The sequence below is a fragment of the Dipodomys spectabilis genome, unplaced genomic scaffold (assembly GCF_019054845.1).
Source record: "Dipodomys spectabilis isolate Male_0828 unplaced genomic scaffold, ASM1905484v1 ptg000197l, whole genome shotgun sequence".
Lineage (NCBI taxonomy): Eukaryota > Metazoa > Chordata > Mammalia > Rodentia > Heteromyidae > Dipodomys > Dipodomys spectabilis.
The window spans coordinates 11,879,115-11,902,481 of NW_024870874.1; the positions used below are offsets into that span (position 1 = coordinate 11,879,115).

The following is a 23,367-nucleotide window of genomic DNA, read 5'->3' on the forward strand; positions in this document are numbered from 1 at the left end:
GTTGAAATTTTCTTAATAGAGACTCAGAAACACAACAAATCAAAAAAAGGTTGGACAAATGGGATTGCATGAAATTGCAGAGCTTCTGCATGGCAAAGAACATAGCTAGCAAGATCAATAGAAAACCCACAGATTGGGAAAATATCTTCACTAGCCATACAACAGTCTCATATCTAAAATATACCTGGAACTCAAAAAATTAAATCCCCCAACAACAAATCCTCAAAGAAACAACTGCCCAATGAATAAGTGGGCTAAACACTTAAAGAGAAACTTCTCTGAAGAGGAAAGAAGGATGGCCAACAGATACATGAAGAAATGCTCAACCTCTAGCCATAAAAGAAATGTAAATCTTGGAGCTCCAGTGGCTCAATCAGTTAGCGCACAGTACTTATAAAAGAAATGCAAATCAAAACAACATTGAAATCAAAACCACCTCACTCCAGTTAGAATGGCTATAATCAAGAACTCTAATAACAACAGATGCTGGAGGGGATGTGGACAGAAGGGAACTTTACTGCATTGTTGTTGGGACTGTAAACTTGTTCAACCACTATAGAAAGTAGTATGGAGTTTCCTCAAAAGACTCCACATAGAGCTCCCCTATGACCCAGCAATCCCACTTTTGGGCATTTACCCAAATGATCACAAACAAGACCACACTAAAGCTACCAGCACAACTATGTTTATTGCAGCATTATTTACCATAGCTAAGATATGGAACCAATCCAGATGCCCCTCAGTGGATGAATGGATCAAGAAAACGTGGTATATATACACAATGGAATTCTATGCCTCCATCAGAAAGAATGACATTGCCCCATTTGTTGGGAAATGGAAAGACTTGGAAAAAATTATATTAAGTGAAGTAAGCCAAGCCCAAAGAAACAGGTCCCATGGTTTCTCTTATTTGCAATAATTGGTATATGTCTGATACAAGTTGATGTTAGGTGAAATGAACCCCAAGATAAGTATTCAAATGTTTTTTCTTTCATGCAATTGTTTCTAACATATTTGTAAGATGATTTCTTTGTTGCTTTGCATGTCCCTCCCCCACGGTATAACCCCTGCTTTCACTGTATTTGATGTTTGTATAATTTGTGGATGGGAAGAGAAAAAACGAATCATTTAAATAGGGATACAGGTGGATCCATCACAACAATGAGATGTACACGTCATTTTGTCGAAAAATGAACTTTACAACTTTGGCAGGGGAGGGGAGGAGATAGGAAGGGATGGGAAGGGGAAACAAAGGAAGAGGCAATAATGCTTGATAAGAAATGTACTCATTATCTTGCCCTTGTAATTGTAACTCCTCTATACAGTATTTTTCACAATAAAAAAAAATACAGGAATATAAAAAAAGTTCCCAACCAATGTGTAAAACAATAGTCTTGACTAGTCCTTTAAAAATCATAAAAGTAACTCACTAAATTATTGTGAAAGTAAAGTGACAAAATTCTAAGTTGAACTACACAAAGAAGAAGATTTTTGTGCCCTATAGGTACACCAAATTTCTTAAATACAACTAAATAATCTATTTTTAAAATAGATAAATTGTGCTTTGTCAACATATCTTTTAAAACTTCTGTTTTGTTAAAGCTTTTATTAAGGGCAGGAAGCCACAAATGGAAAATATTTTCAAACCACATTTCTAACAAAGAACTTATATGTAGAATATACTAAAATTTCTCAAAATGTAGTAATGAGAAACAATCTAAGCAAGTGAAGAGGCAAGTGGCAAAAGATATGTCAAGACACGTCACCAAAAAAGATACATGTATGGTATATGAAATGGTGCTCAATATTTTTAGTTATTAGGAAAATATACATTAACATATCATAGGATATCACTACCTAGTTTTCTTAATTAAAAATTGACAATACCAAGTACTGACAAGGATGAAAGGAATTGAAACTTCCTTACACCCTGTAGGTGAGGATGTAGTCTAGTATAACTAGTTGCATACAAAGTTTAGCAGTCTACCATGTGACTCAATAATGACACTTCCTATGTATTATCCCTAACTAATCAATTTATCCCAAACCTATAACCAAGTGTTTATCACAACCATATTTTTTTCAGGTGCTTGAGGATTTATTTCCATTTAAGCCCCTCTAAGGTGAATAAATCTTATATTTCCTCTAGCCTTTCTCTAAAAGAAAACTTGGTTGTTTCTGATTGATTTTGCTAGCATTTTTATTAGGATTGCTAATAATTTTCATCACAAACTTATTCATAAGTCCCTAGATTCTGAAATAACTCAAAACACCCTGTGACTTACCTTTTCAAGGTAAAAATAAAACTCTCTATAGATGTTCAATAAGAAGATTTCCCAGCTATGATAACTACTGAAACACTTAAAACATGGGTGAATCTCAAACTCAGAGTACTAACTGAAAGCTCTCAGTCCCAAAAGAATTCTGAGATATTAGGCTTCAGTTTATATGAGATTTTAAAATACATAAAACTACAGAAACAAAACACAAAGTAAGTGAAGTCAGAAAGTGGAATGTTGAAGGAATTTCAAAGAGTGAAGAGGACTATTTTTTTTTTTAATTTTGACTGTATTGTTAAATTATATGGCTAAGCAATTGTCAAAATTCATCCAAAAGAGTGAAATTTATGAAAAGTAAATTCCAAAAGTGAGCAAAATGATATAATTGTGTTCGTCACTTTTGGTTACTACAACACAATACCTAGACAACCAACTTAAGAGAGGAAGGATTTAACTTCTGTCCACAGTGGCTTGACCCTGTTGTTTTACATCTGAGATGAGACAAAAAACTACTGTGGACAGTGCAAGGGGGAGCAAAGTTGTACTCCTCATGGGAGCCAGAAAGCAGTCAAGGGTTTGAGCAAAATGTAATCACCATAGTGATCCACTTCCTCCAAAGCCCCACATTCTACCAGGCCATTCAGCTGTATAAACTCATCAAGGGTTTTAAAGCATTGCAATTAGCATCCTCCGCCTCTCATCAGCGCCACCAGTTGGGGATGAAGTCTTCAACAGCATGAGCTGCTAGAGGACAGACTCGAAGTAGAATAGTGACATTACATGAAGGTGTAGAATATAGTTCTCTTATATTGCTGCAAGTAGGTATAAGCTGAATAAGTCTATAGAGAATAACTAGAAATTAGCTTGGACAATTGAAATACTAATTGAAACAATGCAAGGAGCAACTTTTCTTTTGGATCTTTGTTATACTTTAATATGCTTCTGACAATACAAGTAGGTTTTTAAATTAATATAAAATAAATGATATAAAAATTAGACCATTATTATTCTTGTACAAATATTGAGATTTTTATGTTGTCAAATATCTGTCCCATTTTTAAATAAAAACTCTAAAAATGATCATTAAAACAAAACACTATTTATAATTATTTAGCAAACGCCTCACAACTGAGAAAAGGTGTTCTAAATAGTTTTTGCACAGTAAGAAAACAATAAAGCAGTCATCTTAGTTTCAGTGAGTAAAACTCCATGAAGTCTAAGTATGTTGGAATTAGAAAAGGTAGTTTAATTTAAGCACAAGTTACATTTAGAGGTCTCTCAGGATGTCTATATGGATATGTTCAAATTGTAATCATGACTATATGGTAAATAATATAGGGAAGATATATAAGGTAAATTCTCAGAAACAGAAAGACACCTCTCTTCTTTGGTCCTCATGAAGGAGTGGACATGAAGTTAAGGCTATCAAAATGAAAGGGCTGGGAATCAGTGACTCTGCCGACAATTCTAGCTACTCAGGAGACTGAGATCTGAGAATTATGATTCACAGCCAGCCCAGACAGGAAAGTTTGTGAGATTCTTATCTCCAGTAAACTACCAAAAAGTTGGAATTGCTGTTGTGGCACAAGTGGTAGAGCACTAGCCTTAAGCAAAATAGCTCAAGGACAGTGTCCAGGCCTGAGTGCAAGCCCCTGAGCGCTCTCTCTCTCTCTCTCTCTCTCTCTCTCTCTCTCTCTCTCTCTCTCTCTGACTCTCTCTCTCACTCTCTCTTTCTCTCTCTGTCTCTCTCTCTCTCTCACTCTCTTTCTCTCATACACACACACACACTCACACACATAATGGAAGTTGGATGAGTGAAATAGAGGATAGCATTCTGGGTGGAAAAAGATTATGTATACAACATGGAGATGTGAGAGATCATACTGCGTCCAATGTAATGTGATATGCAACTGGAAAGTATCATTCATTGAAATGAATTCAAGGTTGAAAACACAGACATAAAAGAAGTTAATAAGTAAGCTCAGTTTATAAATATGGTGATCATCCAAAGGACATTTCACCATTAAAATGGACTTCCACATAGATTCCAGATAAATTGTGAAAGCAAAATTGAAAATGCTTCCAATTTAACACAATGCACAATACGATTCTGTAAAGGAAACACAGGAGAAAAAAAAGTTAAGTACCTTAAGGTATCTTGCAACTTCAGGATTAAACAGAGGTGTTTTAATATAATGAAAAAAGAGTGTTGCAATTCTTTTTCTAAGACCTTCAAGGTTTTGAGATTTGACTCCTCTCATCATAAGGTCAACTTCTCTGTCAATCAATTCTAGAATTTCCTGGGTCAGCTTGCATTCATGTTCCTAAACAAAACATAAAACTACTCAACATCAAATGCAAATAATCACTGCTTACAAAATTACCACCCAAACAAACATTGCTTCATTCTGAATGAAGCAATGCTGATAGAAGTATAAATCAGTTGGAAAACTTGAGCCATCTCTAATAGTAGAATAGCTAATGTATATTCTATAACCTAGTAATTTCCATCCTTTTGCTCTAGTAAAATGTACCTGTAGAGTTCACAGAGGCTAAAAGTGAGAAACAACCAAAAAGCCATAATTAAATTTGATTATATAAATAAAGTATATACAACTTCATCTTCAATGGCAAATCAGTCTAATTCATGGAAATGAAGAAACTAATTTTAAGCAAAATAAGCAAGCACAAAATAACACATGCACTATGATTTCATTAAATAAAATTCAGAAACAAGAGCACCAAGCCATGTTATTTATGGATTTACACAGAGCACGTAAAACTAAGAAGAGAACTCAAGGCAAGGCAGGTTGTAGTTGCTTCTAGCATGTGAGAGGAGAACTATGAGGAAAACGGGGAGGTAAAGAGCACACAGGAAATGTGTGCAATGCCCTGCTTAACACTTGCTAAAGTATAAACGAATGGTTTTTTCTGTGTATCGATTGTAGTGGCCAGTAATTTTTTGTATACTATTAGGGTTTGAAGGCCGTGTTTACAATAGAAGCACTCTAGTACTTGAGTCATATTCCCTAACCTCTTAGTTATTTTTTCTTTAGTAATTTCTTTACTTATTTTTCAAATAGGGTTTTTACGCTTGGGCCAGTCCATGATCCTCCTATTTATGCCTCCTACCTAGCTGGGGCAGGTTCTACCACCATGTTCATAGTGTATTACTAGAAATGAAGTCTTGTGAAATTATTTCCGTTGGCCTCAAGCTGTGATCCACAGCCTCCAATTCCCTAGTACCTAGGTACGTGCCACTATCTTCATCCTGCAGATAAATTTTAATAAAGTAATAAAAAATAATGTAATTAAATGACAATGACCTAGATTAGGGCTAAGGGACTAACACTGTACTTTGTAAGAGGTATAAACTGAAGTTAGTTGCATGAAAAAGTCAGATGATGTCAGCATCTGTAAAATAAGGCTCTTCCATACTTCTTAATGCCTACTTGATCATGCTAATTAAACAGTCTGAATCAGGGCTTCTGCATCCTGGATATATTGTAGAAGAAGCTGAGGGAGGTCATAATAGATTTGATATTGATTTTACACTTGAGTATCTAATTTAACTTTCCTGAAATGGAGCTTAGACTTTGTTGGAATTTATTCTCTTTTTAAAATTTCTTTTTTTTATTATTTTTTGGGGGAGTCCGGTCGTGGGGCCTGAACTCTGGGCCTGGGTGCTGTCCCTCAGCTCTTCAGCTCAAGGCTAGCGCTCTACCACTTGAGCCACAGCACCACTTCTGGCTTTTTTCTTTTTGCTTATGTGGTGCTGAGGAATCGAAACCAGGGCCTCAGGCATGCAAGGCAAGCGCTCTACCATTGAGCCACCTTCCTAGCCCTTAAAATTTCTTTTTGTTTGTTTGCTTGGTCCAAATCCATGACTCAAACTTGGTACCTGGCGTTTTTGCTCACTGGCTAACACTCCATGAACTAAGCCAAACCTCCAACCCCAGAATTTATTCTCATGTATTCATGATGTCTCTATCTTCTTCTGTAGATGATTATAATATGTTCTCAGGTTCTATATTTGTCCTTGACATCCAAATAAGATCATTTATTTATTGAGGGATCCAATTTATGAGGCATTGGTGTAATGATTAGATATTGACATAGGCATATAGATGACAGAGATATATCCCTGCCTTGCAATTCATTTACTACACTCAAAGACATACAATCAGCTGATGAAAACACTTTGGTTGTTTTGGTATTCACATAAACTTTTTATAAACAGTGAATCTGACCCCAAATCTAAGAGAAAGCCAACATACCTTCACAGTGTGTTTAAGCGTCAACAACACATCCAACCTCTCATCATGAGAGACATTTTTCAGTATAATACATTTATAAATGTTTTTTAGTTCTCTGGCCCTGATAGTGAACTGTGTATCCATCTGAATTACTTTACCATCATCTCTTCTCCATACCCTTGGAGATGAACACTGGAAAAATATTGTTTATAATTACAGTTGAGTGCTAGAATATAGCAATTTTGTTCTTTCTGCTGTTTACATTAACATCATCTGTAACTAAAAGTATCACTAAAACAAAACATAAGAAAATTAATTGGAAAACTTTTAAATGAAGCAAAAGTATACTATTTTAGTAAAAAATATTGTGAAGAATTTTCATTATAACATTCCATATACATTTCATATTAGCTAAATTACATTGAGAACTACAAAGCTACCTCTTATAAATAATATTTGATGCATTTTCAAAACAATAGCTTCATACTCTAGTTAAAGCCAAAATAAACATTGTGAAGAGTCTTAGTTCTAGATTTAATACCAAAATTGAGAAGCTATTGCCTGTGATTACTGTATATTAGTCTACCATAAATTTATATTATTATTTTACATGACTAAATATCCATACTTTTTTGGGGGTGCCAGTGTTTAAAATCAGGACTTTGCACTATTTGCTCAGCTTGCTTGCTCAGTGGACATTTTACTACTTGAGTCATACTTCCAGCCCAACTTTTTGCTTGTTACTTTGGAGACAGAAGCACACTGACTATTCTGCATGGGCTGGTTTCAAACTGGTTTCAGGTAGTCTTGGAATGTTACTGGAATACAGTGTCTATTTCAGAGTTCTCTTCCAAAAGTTTTAAGCCATCTTAGGCTAGGTTTCATACTATAATATTCTAAAATCCAACTAGTATCTTAACCTTTGAATGCAATTTTCCTCAGGGTGGCTCTCTTAAGTATAATTTATTTTCTAAAAAGTGTGAAAAATACCTTTTGTTCTGCAGACAGCAATTTATTTTGTTGTAATAATCCTTACAATAATCTTTCTATAAAATGAGTAGTTTTATTGATTTCATTCTATTTTTCCATTTTTATACTGATTTCACTCTATTTTCCTTTCAAAATATTAGCCCTGTGGAATACAGCGTTGTATAGTAATATCATAAGCTTTGTACATATAAATCATTCCTATCTTTCAATTCTGAATTCAAACACTGCCTCTTCAATACACGTTCCTTTAAACACTATAATTTGAAGCAGTTTAGTATACCTCAAATTCTATAATACTTGTAAAATAAACACAAATACAAATACATACATGTATGTAGTGTTTCTTAATAACTTGGGACAATATGTGAATCCAAGTTTTTCTATAATTGTTTTAATGCTTATTAAAGCTATTGCCTCCAAAACGCTTTTCGCTTAACTCTGGATGTTTGATGGAGCCTATACTACTCATTCATTGAACCACTATTTACAATGTTTACTACGTAATCTGTGTCTAGGCACTGAGTAGACAAACACTCTTCTGATTCTAAAAATTTTCAAATCTTAAGCATGTAAAAGTTAGAAATTAAGTAATTAAAATAAAATTATTTGCAATAATTAGTATATGTCTAGGATAATCTTAGCACATGAACAGAATACCTCAGTAACTGTGTACATATAACCATATAAGATGACACTAAGTGAAATGAACTCTAGGACATGGACACAAGAGGTTTTTCTTTGTTGTTGTTATTTTTAATGTACTTTGTTTCTTTTGTATGTTCTTCCCCCTATGGTATATCCCCTTTTGTCAATGTATTTGATTCTGGTACCCTGGTATTGTACATACATTTATTTGAATTAGGGAAGAGAAGGGGAACAACAGAATGGTGAGACAAAAGACAATGGGGGAACCAATGCAACAGCGATATATACAAGACAGTATGTTGGAAATGATCTGTACAACCTGGGGGTGGGAGAGGGGGGGTGAGGAAAAGTAGGAGAAAAATGAGGGAAGGGGTAACAAGTTTGAAAAGAAATGTACTTATTACCTTACTTATATAACTGTAACCCTTCTGTACATCAGCTTGACAATTAAAAAAACTGTGACTATAGTTCATAACTGTTGATAACAGGTAATTCTGAGTGGCTTGTAAAGCACTTGACTCAGGAAGAAAAAAAAGTCAGTCCCTAAGACGAAACCTGAAAAGCAATCAAGTTAGTATGTTAGAAAAAACTGAATGATATCATCAAAGAATATTAGATTGAAAACTCCATGTCCCTAGGGCTGCCATGCAATAGATTTTTTCTTTTTAGAAATCTGTTCAGCAAAGCTGTTTTTATACATGGATGTATTTCTGCCAACACTGATAGTTTGGTCTTCAAGGAGAAGCTTCTTTGATTTCAAGCCCTAAGGTATGTTTTTCACTCTGATGCAGGAAAATGTCAACTTTGCTTATTTCACTTTCCTACTTCCTTTTTTCTTTGAATGCTTTGGCTATCATAAGAGATTTTCAGCAATCATGCCTTTAAATTGCTTCAGAAAATAGGAGCATAATAAATCCCATTTAGCTACTGGTGGTTAATTGGAGATAAGAATCTCACAGACTTGTTTGCCTGGGATGATTTTGAATTGCGATCCTCAGTTCTCAGCCTTCTGAGTAGCTAGGATTATAGGCATGAGCCACCAGTGCCTAACTGAACTGTAGGTGTTTAAGCTTATGACTGTGAGAACTGGTATATCAGAGAAATAAATTACCTTGGCTCTAAAGGAAACCTCTTAAAGAAATTTAAATCATTTCTTTACAAGATTTGGGCACTGGTGGCTCACGCCTGTAATCCTAGCTACTCAGGAGGCTGAGATCTGAGGATTGCGGTTCAAAGCCAGCCTGGGCAGGAGAGACCGTGAGACTCCTATCTCCACTAAACCACCAGAAAACCAGAAGTAGCGCTGTAGCTCAAGTGGTAGAGCGCTCGCCTTGAGCTGAAGAGCTGAGGGACAGCGCCCAGGCCCAGGCCCAGAGTTCAAGCCCCACGACCGACAAAAAAAACAAACCAAGATTTGGATAAAGAGCATCCAAGGTATATTAGAAAGCAGCTGATGGGGGTGGTGGGGAGTAGGAAGGTGGCTCAGTGGTAGAGTGCTTGCCTTGCATGCATGAAGCCCTGGGTTCAATTCTTCAGCACCATGTAAGCAGAAAAAGTCGGAAGTGGCACTGTGGCTCAAGTGGTAAAGTGCTAGCCTTGAGCTGAAAAGCTGAGGGACAGCACCCAGACCCAGAGTTTAAGCCCCACGACAGAGAAAAAAGAAAAGAAAGGGAAAGAAAGCAGCTGATGACTTCTCATTCAGATTTCTTAACCTAACTTGCTGTACCTCTGTTATTTTGAGAATTTTTAATATTTGATAACCTTTGGAACTCAGTATTTAATGTATTAAAACTACAAACTATTTAATGCTACAAAACTCTTTAGTAGTAAGCCTTCATATTAACAATGAGAACTTATCATAGAAACTACTCTAACTTATTAGTCCAATTTCTTGGACAAACTCAAAATCACATGGCTCAGTATTTAGAGAAATTCTAGATTCAAAGAAGATAAAAAAGGGAAATATTGGTTCCATTGACTAAGCAGCATTTAGACTCAATGAATTTAAACTAAACCTAAAGTAATAGTCTCCAAAGTTATTTCTAAGTTTAGGAAACAATATAAGCATTTTAAATATCTATAGACTATGCTGTTAATGGAGATTATAAAGTTTGCACTATAACTCTGATTGGATATTAGTTTTGATATCTGAAAGATCTATGGCCTTAGCTAGCTGCTGGGATTCATGATAAACTACTGTTTTCCTCAACAATCAAGAAAAATGAGGATAATAATTTGCTTTAATCAATACCTATAAAAGTCATCACTGATTCCCCCTGACTATTAAAGGTAATAAAGGTAGTGCCTGCATGGGGTATGGGAAGTAGATGGACATAAAGAATACAGCTTACATAGATATTTAGTCTATGCTATTTATCTTGTTTTCTAGATGTCTAGTATAGCATGTACACAAAGTTACATAAAAAATGATTGTGTATAATGAGACAACAATTTTTTAATTTACTACAATGGGTTAGATGCAGGCTAAAAGTCAAAGATTCACAATATTTACAAAGATGATACTAATTAGACTATGAAAATACACTAAGGATTGTCCTAGTATATTTGTTATTCCATTCTCTGGTGTGATTTTCATGACCAAGTATGAAACTGTGGCCACAATTAAGGTAAAAATCTCCCTATTTTCCTAGCATCAGATGCACCTGAAATTAGCTTAGGGACAGGTGAGGTACACTGATTTATGATCTAGGTGAGTCTGTCCATTTAGAAGTCTAATTCTAAAATCCGTAACCCACAAAAAGCCTTCCTGTGAATTTCCACGAGTTTTTGTGGCTAACGATTACATCTTCTTATTTTCTGTGTGTGGTATCAGGGATTAGTCTGGTCTTAAAGTCATTGTCCTGAGTCTCTGAGTCTCTGGCTGTCTTTAAAAAACAAAACAATCTTCCATTTAATATTTCATTTGTTTAGCAACATACTTATTTAATTTTGAATTCTGTCACAAAAAGTCACTTTGTACCTCACTGTCTCCCAGATGCCTCTTCTCTCGTTTTCATTTTTGTCAAATACACCACTCAGCCACTCCCCACACCCTGCCATTCTGACTCATGGCAATTCTTCCTATACTCAGAATTTTTCAATATCTCATATTCTTCTAGCACTCCCTCGAGAACTGTTTTCTTGTTTGTTTGGTTTTTCTATTGTTTTTGTTGGTTGGTTGGTTGGTTGGGATTTTTTTGTTGTTGTTGTTTTTTTGGTTTTTTGGGTTTTTTGGTCACGGGGCTTGAACTCTGGGCTTGGAGGCTGTCGTTGTGCTCTTTAGCTCAAAGCAAGTGCTCTACCACTTGAGCCACTGTGCCACTTCCCACTTTCTGATGGCTTATTGGAGATGAGTCTCATGGACTTTCCTTCCTGGGCTGGCTTTGAACCATGATCCTCAGATCTCAGCCTCCTGAACAGTTAGGATTACATACATGAGCCATCAGCGCCCAGCTTCAACAACTTCTTAAAGTATTTAGGAAAAGAAATTTTAAGACACATCTTTCTTCCTCATAAGAAATCTTATGAACAAAATTTGTCCATCTCATTTTTCTGTTGTCCCTCAGCATGCTGTATTTCATGAGAAAAGGTAATGGTGAACAACTGTTTCCAGTGTCATATTTATCTATTTGGTATGGTTTCCCTTTATGTACTCTCTCAGCATATACAATTTCAAAAAGAGTGTTGGCATGAAGAAGAGTGAATATTTTATAAGTATTCACAAAAAAAAAAAATAGAACTTACAGTAGAACCAGGAAATAGAAAGTAATCTGGTAGCATGAGGGAGAGGTCCTAAAGGCACTCTAACAGACTGTTGGTAAAAATGTAAACTTGTTCAACCATTCTGGAAAGCTGTATGGAGTTTCCTCAAAAAATCAAAAAAGAACTATCCAGTGATCCAGCAATTCTACTCCTAGGCATTTACCCAAAAAATTACAAGCCAGGATACAGTAAAACTATCAACACAACCATGTTTGTTGCAGCACTATTCACCATAGCCAAGGTGTAGAATCATCTAGATGCCTCTCAGTGGATGAATGAATCAAGAAAATGTGATATACATAGATATAGATATATGTATAATGGAATTTTCCTCATCTATTAGAAAGAATGATATCGTACTATTTGTAAAGAAATGGCAATATCTGGGAAAAAATCTGCCCCAAGAGACAAAGAATGCATGTTTTCCCTTATATAAGGAAGCCAAATTTAGCTTGTAAACTTATAAGTAAATACATTGAGTGGGTATGCAAATATATATACCAATATATTAACTGAAATTGTAGATTCAAGGGAGAATTCAAATGGTGTATACACCATTATACCAGGAAGTAGCTACTCAAGAGGGATGGGTGGGGTGGTGTCAAGGGGAAAGGCATAGAATAATGAAGAGGAGAAAAAAGGAGAGAATGTAATTTTAAAAATTCAATATGTATCCTACAAAATTAAGAAGTGTGAGGAAAGAGGTGGGCTGGGAGAGATGGATGAGAGTGTTGAAAGGGGTGACACTGATCCAAATGCATTGTGTTCACAAACTGATTTGTTAAATAATAACTCCTTTGTACAACTACTTAAAGATATTTTTAACTTAAAATAAATATAAACAAATTAAGGAAAGACAGGTGCTACCCATCTTCCTTGCCCATGGGTACTTAGAAGCTTCCAGATCTTTGAAACACACATGTTGTCCTGGGTTCATGCAGTCATTTCTGGTGAAGTAAACAGACACATGGAAACACCTTTCCCATTGATGGAGCAACTTATAATTATGAAAATTATGGCTCCTCTCCAAGAGATTCCTTTATCTCAGAATTAAGAAATTCAACAATTTAAGTGTCTACCTAATCTCTTGGTGATGTTTCAAATATAATATAAAATTTCATACCATTATTTCTGCCCCTTATTTTCCTCCCTGCCTTCCCCCACAAGTATTTTTGACACTCTGGAATAAATGATGTGCTAAGATTTGAGGATACTACCTTACCAAATTCAGAATCTAGGAAGTAATTAGAGGCAATAAAAAAATAAGACAAAAATAAGGGGTGAGACAGAGTGTTATAAGAGCAAATAGTACAGGCAAGTGCAGGAAAATCAGTGGGTCCTCTATACAAGTTTGTTTCAATAAGTGACTCACTACTAGGGAAAGAGGGAAGATATTCTGTGTGGTGGCAACTCCAGATACAAACGCCTCAAAAGTGAATGGTCTTTCTTAAGACGTAATAGAGTACAGTGGATGCAATAGAGTATGGTGCAAGGAAGGAGGATGGTCAAAGTGATGAGTAAAGTGCGCAGAGAAGACACTGTGAAACCTTCCTTCCTTCAGGGACGTGCAGAGGGGCAGAGGCAGAGGTGTCCTCAGTGATGTCTTTATGGTACTGGTATGGAAGATGGAGGAAGGAAGAAGAGAAGCAAGGCTGCAGGCAAGAGTCTGCTTTAGAAACAAGGTAATCCAGATGAGAAAGAAATACAGACTCAATTAAATCAGTGCCAATCTCTTTCTGTGTTTGTCTCTCTCAAACATATATACATGCATGCTCAAGCACAAGCACCCTCACACTCACATGAAAAAGAAAGTCCTATCTCATGACCTTCGCCAAAGAGAGGGGAGGGGAGCAATAGAAGGGAACACCCCTATTGTAGATCCTCCGAAGCCTTCATCCTTCCATGCTCCAGGAAGACCCCAAGGAATTCTGACAAAACTAGAATTATATGTGGCTCTAATCTTGGCCCGGATGGCCTATTTGATATAGACAAAGTGGCCAACCTGTCATGGCACTGTCATTTCATGACAGCCAATGATAGTGGAGTTAGAAAAGAAGTAAAACATTAAGATAATACACAGTAAACAGATAGCTAATTAAAATAAATAATAAAGGAAAAAATAAAAAAGACTACTATCCAGGTTTGTATCTATACAATTGGTTGACAACAAAATACCCATAGAAAAAGGTCATGTGAGTAGGAGTTCAGAAATCAGTTAGGAGGTGAAAGAGGTAACTCATAGGGTTGCCCTGATACTCGAGGTATAACTTGGGACACCCAAAAAGTGAGGAGTCCTAAACTTCTGACCTAGAACGCAGAACCATAGTTAAAACCAAAGAGAAACTGGGATCAAAAAGGAGGGTATGTAAATAAGATGAGGAAAATATTTAAAGTATTAAAATACATGTTTAAGAACAAATAAGCATCATAGAAGTAGAATCACTAAATAGCTTGGAGACCTTCATGCTTTTCTTCTGGATGCCTTGGCTTCTCATTGTTCAGAAAGACCAAGTTTCTAAAAAGAAAATTGTTACCATAGAAACAGGATATTCAATATCAAACAGGCAGTTTAACCACAAACGAGTAATTACTGCAGGGCCCCCCCCACCCAATTGCATGCTTTCATGCTTTTCAATAATCATATTTTTTTCTGTCAGAAATTTCCAGTCAGTTAAGCTGCAGTGAGCCAAAGCAACACTACTGTCATCTCTAGCTATTTCCCAAGGTTACGTTCCATACAGAGCACCTCAGACCAAGATACCCTGTAACTTTAATTCTCTGCATTTTATCAGACTGTTGAACTCATGCAATCCATGTAACTGGCCTAAATCTAAATAAAGGAAGTCACAGGAAAGATGTCTCTACCTTCTCTTCATGAACAAATCCCTCTAGTAAAGAATGTGCTAATTTCATGTTTCTTGTCAATCTCTATTCTAATTTACAGCTGTATCAAAATAATAAGTATGTTTAATTTAAATATATATACATTATCAAAATGTTCAAGAAAATTCTTATAAATGTTTATGATATAGGATAGGTCTCTTTTTCAGATCGTTGTTCAGTGTTTTTTACTTCATCATACATTTGTATTTAAATAATAGTTACTTCACTAACCTTATTGAGAAAATCTTGTATGCCTGCTTCCTGTCTCTCTTTATAAGCAAGGTCTCTATGTCTCCCAATGGAAGCAATTAGCTGGGTCTCTTTGTCCAAAAGTTCACACAAATAAGCTTTCCTTTCAGCTCCAGTGAAATATTGGTTAATGCGTGCAAGTTCTTCTTGCCGCCAGACTACAGGAATAAAAAGGAAGAATTGAGTTTTTAAAGTGCCACATCTTTACAAAGCATTTTTATCATGATATTCTGACAGAGAATTTTATTTTTGAGTCAGTTTTTAAAAATATATATATACAGGGATAGAATCATTCATATGATACATAGACATGGAAAATAGGACTCTGAGAGACTTAAGCAATAAAAGTAGAATTAAACCAACACAAGTGTGGCTCCAAGTATGTTTATACACTCCCCAGCAGTGGGGAAAAGGTGGTGCTTGGGTTATGGGGTTGCCGTGGATGTGCACTGCTTATATCTCCCTTCTGGATAGCATTTGTCAAAAGAAACAGAAGTAGTTGATGATTCCAGTTCATCAGATCTGCTGCTAGCCTCTGTTGGCAAAGCTCTTAATGACCAGGAGCCGTGAGAGTATCAGGGAGGGGCTATACCAGAAGAACAATGTGCTTTTCTGTGGTCAGTTAAATCAGAGCTGGCCACTGGGCTGATTTAGCATTCTTGAGAGTTTATCAACTTGTGATTCTCCCATAACCCACATTTTTTCCTTGAATCTCTCAATTTCTGTGTCAAATATCATCTCCATCAGAAGACTTTCTTTGCCTCTCTCTCTTCCCTCTCTCCTTTGTTTTTCACTTATTACTATCTGTTTCCCTGAAGACAGTTTTATGTAGAAATGTTGAGCTTAGTGATTACCCTCAATCATTTAAGTATCACTTTTTCTCCTTTTTTTTCATAAAACCCTCAATTACAGCACCATATGTTGCCAAAATAATCACATTTACTCTGAACTCAAATGCATTACATCATAACATTTATATTTTAAATCTTGATTGGTATCAATAAAGATGGTGTCCCCTGAACCACAAGACCAAATCACAAAAGAATATTTTAATGCACTCATCCTACCTATAAAGTAATATCATATTCTCAAATTTTATCTGTATTATAAAAACATAGATTACAAGGCCTTATTTGAAATTTAAGTGAATCAGAATTTTGGATCTCAGGTACATCTATCTTAACCAGTGTACCATTCAATTTGTCATACATACTAAACTTATGAAGGAAAACTTGTCCATATCACATTTCAAAAATGCTAACCTTGTGTATCTTACCAGTAATGTAAGGCTGAAAATAACCTTAGATATTAACTTGTTCAGTCTACATCTAAAACAGCATCTTCTTCTCAGTAGCTTGGACAGGGTTCCTTGGCTCCCCTTGGTTTGGTATTCATTTACAAAGTCAACTTCTAGGGTCACCTTGCATCTTGTTGGGCATCTGAAGGTAGCCCACTTATGTCACATCCCATTTATATATACCTTCTCTTTTCAAGAAATAAACACTTACACTTCTTACATTGCATACCATTTGACATCATTTCCTCTCCTGCGTGGCTCAAGATCCTCTCAAAATGTGACATATTGAGCTTCTGCCAAGGTAAAGGCTTCTGTACAATCTCTCAACCCCCTTCTCCTACGTCCTGACTAAAATATTATAGGAAATATGAAAGGAGGAAGGAAAGTGATGATTGAAACAACACTAGAAGTTAGAAAGGAATTGGACCCTTCTGCTAAAACCCTGAGGATTTTCTACTAGTTATTCTGTGGCTCCTGAATAAAAAGGAAGATATTGTCAGACGTGTGCACAAATGTTCCCCAAATTACTATTGTGTTGTCTCAGAAACAGCATTGCAGCAGATAATATATTTCAATTTAAGTAACTAAGGGCTAGAGAAAGGGCTACTAGTGGTTATTTAGGCATTTACTTGGACTTAAGACAGTATTCAAAAATCTTTAAGGAGAATTCCTGACATTATACGTCACTGTAGAAAATAATAACTATGATGGTTTGTGCAAAAAGTACAGAAAAAAATTAAGGAAGCAGGAAGAAAGATACAAACTGAAGCCTAATAGTCATATTTAAAATATGAAATGGTCATATTTATATATTTTCTGTTGAAAATAGAATAGGTTTGTAAAAACCCAATAACATTGCAAAGTCCCTGTGACTCACATCCATTATCTTAGCCACTTATGTGGCTCAGATCTAGAGGATGGCATTTTGAGGCCAGCAAAAAACAACAGGATTGAAGGTGTGGCTCAAGTAGTAAAGCACCAGCTAAGCAAGCAAACAAACAAGTGTGGGACTGTGAGTTCAAACCCCACTACCAAGGGGGAAAGCCTGCAATATTTTCAACAGTTAACCACTGAGTGATCATTGGAACTTCCTGCCAAAGGGGAGCAGCTCTCCTTCTTCCTGACTCCTTCAATATTACCAAGAGCAATTTTGAACAAATGCATGAAGTGTCCCAAATCACAATTCTTTTTTGTCAGGTGTTCCTCATGTAGCAGTAACCTTAGTTTTAAAGATCTGATCGTCCTCTGGCCTTGCACTCCATCCACAGAGGGTTAAACTGCTTTAGCTTCTCTCAAAAAACTCTCTCCAGAAGCAGGATCATAATGCACCAAAGCAGATTATACTAAATGCTCCGGTCTGACTAAACCAGTTCTCTTCTTTACAGGAGTCTCCCTCTCTGCTGTCCTGATAGATACATTGTATAGTTCTCTTAACTATCTTTTTTGATCTATGGCTTCACTAGGGGAAAAATCTTTTCTAACTGCTGCACATATTTACTTCTATCTCCTGTTTTCTCAGTTCCTAAGCTCCTCTTTTCTAATTATTCAATAAAATAATCAGAAATATCATGTAGTACTGCTTACTATGTGCCAGCCCTGTTCCCAGTGCTTCATGCATATGAAATGATTTCATCTTCTGGCAAGCCAAAGAAGTACATGCTACTATTCCTCACTTAACAGAAAAGGAAATTAAGGAAAAGAAAATGTATGTAACTTATCCAAGGGGTGTAGCCAAGACTCAAACCTTGTCAGTCTAGCTCTGCAGCTCATGCTCCTAACCACTACAATCCTGCCTATCAAAAACCATGCTCTCTGGGCCAGAAATGTGACTCCGTGGTAGAGTGCTTGCTTTGCATGTATGAGGCCCTTGGTTCAACTCCTCAACACCACATAAGCAGAAAAAGCCAGAAGTGGTGCTGTGGTTCAAGTAGTAGAGCGCTTGCCTTGAGCTGAAGAGCTGAGGGAAAGCACCTAGGCCCAGAGTTCAAACCCCCATGTCTGGCAAAAAAAATGCTCTCAATGGGCATTGGTTCTCATACCAATAATCCTAGCTACTCAGGAAGCTGAGATTCAGTTCGAAACCAGCCCAGTCAGTAAAATCTGTGAGACCCTTATCTCTAATTAACCATCAGTCTGTGGCCCAAGTGGTAGAGTGCTAGTCTTGAGCAGAAAAAAGCCCAGAGACAGTACTCAAGCCCTGAGTTCAAGCCCCCAGGATTAGTGTGCGCGCACACACATACACACACACACACACACACACATAATTATTATTATTTCAATTGTACACAGACCTTTTAATATATACTGATCAGTAATAGAGGGCTATTTACTTAATTGGTTATATAAATCTTTCTTTCTACATGGGGATAATTTATTATTATATTGTCAATGTGATATTTTACAGTTTTGTGAACAGTGTTCGGACCACAGAATTGAACCTATTTTTTCTGAGTTTTAAAAATCTGTTTCCTTGTTGCAGTTGTTATACCTGCCAAAATTCTGTCATTTCTTTGTCATGTCAAAGCACTCAACCACTTATGAGCAATTATTATGTGAAAGGAACTCTACAAAATTCTCTACCACATATAAAAATGAGAATGACACGGCCCCTTTTTGAAGGAACTAACATGTTTCCTTCCCCCTCCCTAGTTGGATAGACGTTAAATCCTTCCACAGAAACAGAATTTCTGGCTTTCTTTTCATTCATAATCACCCCCCAAAACCATCATTTCCCCCAGTAGGTTTATAGACTTCCTTTGGATAGATCTCTTCCATAAAACCATGTCCCTTTGTCCTACTAGATATGATTCAAAGACATGTACTCTCTCATTTATATTCCAGACATGATCCATTGCAGGAGCATTTCAGAATTATATAAATTTATATTTATATAAAATGATATAGTTAGAAAACCTACTTATTTTCTATGAAAATTGCAGGTTTATTTTAACAACAGTCTCAGTGAATTGAGAGGTAAACATTTGAAGACAAAGTGTTTGTTTGGCTCTTTTGTTTAACCACAATTTTTCACAATATCTGGTCTTCACAGCTTTATATCTTTGTCCTTTTAAATTTCAACTTGAAATCTTTCTGCTGGGTCAAGGATCTGCCAGTTTCATTCTTTATAAGAATCTACTCTTTCATCAGGAATATATTATTCAAACACTTATAGTTTGATCACTCCAGAAAGAGAATTTGTAAATTTAAAATAAATTATGTTCAGCAAAAGGATTGTAATATAAGAGCTAAATTATTTTGTCCGGGAAATTTATGATTGATGAGCTTGTTATTTAAAAGCTGCTTTACAAACCAAAAGAACTTCATGAAATATGACAAAATCCATATAACAAAAGGCAGTTCATGAATAAAAAGAAAAATTGCTTAGTTGCAGAAATAATACCAAAGTATTTATCTCACACAATCATCTAGATGTTCCCAAGAAGCAAATAAAAAGTTCTCGATATTGGTATGACCACTTTAATTTCCAGTTTCATAGAGAAAGGTTTAGAATCTGTAATATATTTAGTCCAGCAAGTCATTATTTAAGCTATTCTGGAAATCTCCAAGAGCTGTTCTGTACTGTTCTGTTGTAAAAATACATATCCTTGGAAAATCTGGAATCATACACAAAAATGTATGCTTGAATACACTTACTTTCATATGTAATCAGGTTTTTCACTTCCATTAATTATTACTAAACCATTTAAGAGGAAAGCAACCTACCTAGGGTAATTAGAAATTAAAATAACTCATTTTCGGGGCTGGGAAGGTGGCTCTGTGGTAGAGCTTGCCTTGCATGCTTGAGGCTCGGGGTTCGATTCAGCCACATAAGCAAAAAGAAAAAAGTCAGAAGTGGCACGTGGCTCAAGTGGTAGAGTGCTAGTCTTGAGCTGAAGAGCTGAGGGACAGCGCCCAGGCCCAGAGTTCAGGCCCCATGGCTGGACCCAAAAATAAAATAAAATAAAATAACTCATTTTCAACATAGTGTCTAGTGAATAAGACTCAGGAGGGAAGAAACTGGGAGAAAATAAGATAGAGTCACACTGTTCAAAAAGAAACGTACTCATTTCCTGACTTATGTAACTGTGATCCCTCTGTATATCACCTTACATTTTATTTTAAGAAATTAAAATAGATGAAACTCTCCATTAGTTTGCAATAGTAAAACTATTGTTAAGGGACTGTAGTAGAAAAATACTAAGTTCCAAATATTAACAAGGAAAGGGGGAAAATTACAGAAACAGCTGTTCAGAAACAGCTGAACAAAATGACTTAGTGTCTGATCTATCAGTTTCTAGAACTATATAGAAAATAATGTTACATCAGACAAGAATGAAGAGAGAGAAATATATGAGGGAGAGAGGGAGCAAGGAAAGGAAGGAGAAAAGGACAGAAGAAAGGAATTAAGGAAGGAAGGAGGGAAAGTAGAAATGAAGGAAGTAAAAAGAGGAAGGAAGACTGAAAGATTATATTAATATCAGACAAAGTTTATTCCCACAAGAATAAGAATATTATAAGCAATAAGAGAATTAAAAGCAACCCTAAATATTTATGCATCTAAAAAGAGATAGTCAAATAACAGAATCTGGCAGAACTGATGAGAAAAACAGAAAGATCCACCATCATGACCTGAGAAGTCAATACCCTTCTTCTCCTCATAATTGATACATATAAAAAACATACTTTAGTCAGATAAGGTGATGTTTGGGAAATGAACCCTAAAATATATATTCAAATGTTTTTTTTTCTTTCATGCGATTGTTTCTAACACATTTATAAGATTATTTCTTTGTTGCTTTGTATGTCCCTCCCCCACAGTATAACCCCTGCTTTCACTTTATTTGATGTCGGTATAAGTTGTGGAGGGAAAGGGGAAAAACAAATTGTTTAAATAGGGATACAAGTGGACCCATTGCAACGATGAGATGTACAAGACGTTATGTCGAAAAATGAACTTTACAACTTTGGTGCAGGGGGTGGGTGGTAGCAGGGAGGATTGGGTGGAGGGGTGGGGGGAAGATGGGAAGGGATGGGAAGGGGAAACAAAGGAGGAGGCTGCAATGTTTGATAAGAAATGTACTCATTATCTTGCCCATGTAATTGTAACCCCTCTGTACAGTATTTTCACAATAAAAAAATAAAAATAATAAAAAAGAATATCTGAAAAAACATACTTTAAATAATCTTTAGAATCAAAGGAGTAATCATAATGTATTTTAAACTGAAATAAAGTTAAAACTCAACATGCAGAATTTGGCAATGTAGCTAATCTAGGAAGAAATTCATATCAGCAAAGACCTCAGACCAATGACCCTACTTTCATCTTAGAACTAGAAAAAAAAGCAAAGTAACCAAAACTAAGCAAAATATTAATAGGGTAAAAAATAATATTAGAAATAAAGGAAATATAAAACAAAACGTCAGTAGAAAAGAAAATTGATAAATCTGAGCTATATTGATCTGAAAAAAAGAAAAAATACCAATATTAAGAATTTAGGTAGCAGTAGTACAGATACCACGACAGCCCTATTGTGTTCCATTAAAATACAATTGCCATATGTATCTATATGTATTATATGGTGGTACTGAAGAATGAACTCAAGACTTTGCACTTAAAAACAATCTTAACATTTCATACACACACTGACACTGACACTGGCACACACACACACACACACAAGCATACATACACAGAGAGAGACAGTGAGGAAAAGGAAAGGGAAGGGCAAAGACAGATAAACAGAATAGACTCTAGAGCCCAAGAGATACTTGAATTCTATTGTCTGAATGTTATTAAGACACAAATCTCAATGCAGTTTGTTGGCTAGAGAGATTCCCATGCTTAAGACCTAACAGGCAATTCACACTCACTCCAAGGGCATTTGAACTGACCTCTCCTTCCTTCAAGTCCCATTGACCCCATTGACCAACAGAGACAGCCACTCCCGACAGCCACTCAACAAGGATCTACTTATTCCTGACAAAAACCTCGTCATGTCTGCAGGTAGGCCTTTTGGACAGTATGTGAGAGGACCTCTTCCTACTCTTGTTCTCTATATTGTATAGTCTTGGTTTGGTAAAGACAATTAGATACCTCTGCTCAAAAAAAAAATCTCGGAGTGATGTATGTCTCAGTTTATAGCAAAATCTCAAAGTGATCTAGTTCTCTGTTAGATCTCTAGTTTCTTATTGGAGTCAGTCCCCAATCTACAATCTTGGGCAAGGTTTAGGCCCTCATCTTCCATGTTTCCCAAAGAAAACTTATTTCAAAGTTCCCCAAAAAGGCTGTCTTGAAGTTCTTCTCAACAGGCGTGTAGTCAACCAATATCACAACCCTCACGGCCTGTCACTCAAAAGCACAGCAATAGTTCCCTCTACAGAAGCCACTTCGACCTCTTCAAATCCTCTCTCCTAACCCTTTCTGTGTCTTTAATCTTCTTGCCTGGACCAAGAATGCTTGCCTTATTTCTAAGCAAAACTTTTTATGAGTAAGAGGGGTTGCCTCACACTGACGCTGAAATCCTGTGAGTCCACCTACTGGATGTGCAGTCAATCATCAGGCAGGTTTTAGTCATGAACATACTCCAGAAAACTGCAAGTGCCAAATATGAGTCAGGATGATGAGGTAATTCAAACCTTTATCATCTCCTGCAGGGCTATACACTGGAACCATCTCTGAAAAAAAAATTACCCACCAAGGTCCTAGATTTACACCCAAGATTGACCTACATACCTTCACCAAAACATGCTTGTGTTTGCCAAAATGGGGCAGAGCTAGAAGGAAAGCTTGGAAAGATTCACAGTAAAATGAATAGAGTGTGCTATATTCATGCAGTGACATACTCTGTGGAAATAACTATGAACCAAGTTAAACTATACATGATACCATAGATGAAGCTCATGACACCATATTGAATTTTAAAAGCCAGACACAAGTGGAGGACAGGTGCTTTACTCCCGTAATCTAACTACCTGGGAGAATGAGATTGGGAGGACCATAGTTCGA

The 23,367-nt window shown here is 36.2% G+C and overlaps 1 protein-coding gene across 1 annotated transcript in view; it reads right to left on the bottom strand.

The window, feature by feature from the left end:
• Iqub (IQ motif and ubiquitin domain containing) overlaps positions 1 to 23,367 on the bottom strand; it is a 52,393-nt gene that overhangs the window by 12,163 nt on the left and 16,863 nt on the right. Inside the window, exons 7-9 of the mRNA XM_042695897.1 lie at positions 15,047 to 15,222; positions 6,557 to 6,727; positions 4,427 to 4,603 (exon numbers count right to left, since the gene is read on the bottom strand). Coding sequence (XP_042551831.1) covers positions 4,427 to 4,603; positions 6,557 to 6,727; positions 15,047 to 15,222 — 524 coding nt within the window. The remainder of the gene's footprint in view (positions 1 to 4,426; positions 4,604 to 6,556; positions 6,728 to 15,046; positions 15,223 to 23,367) is intronic.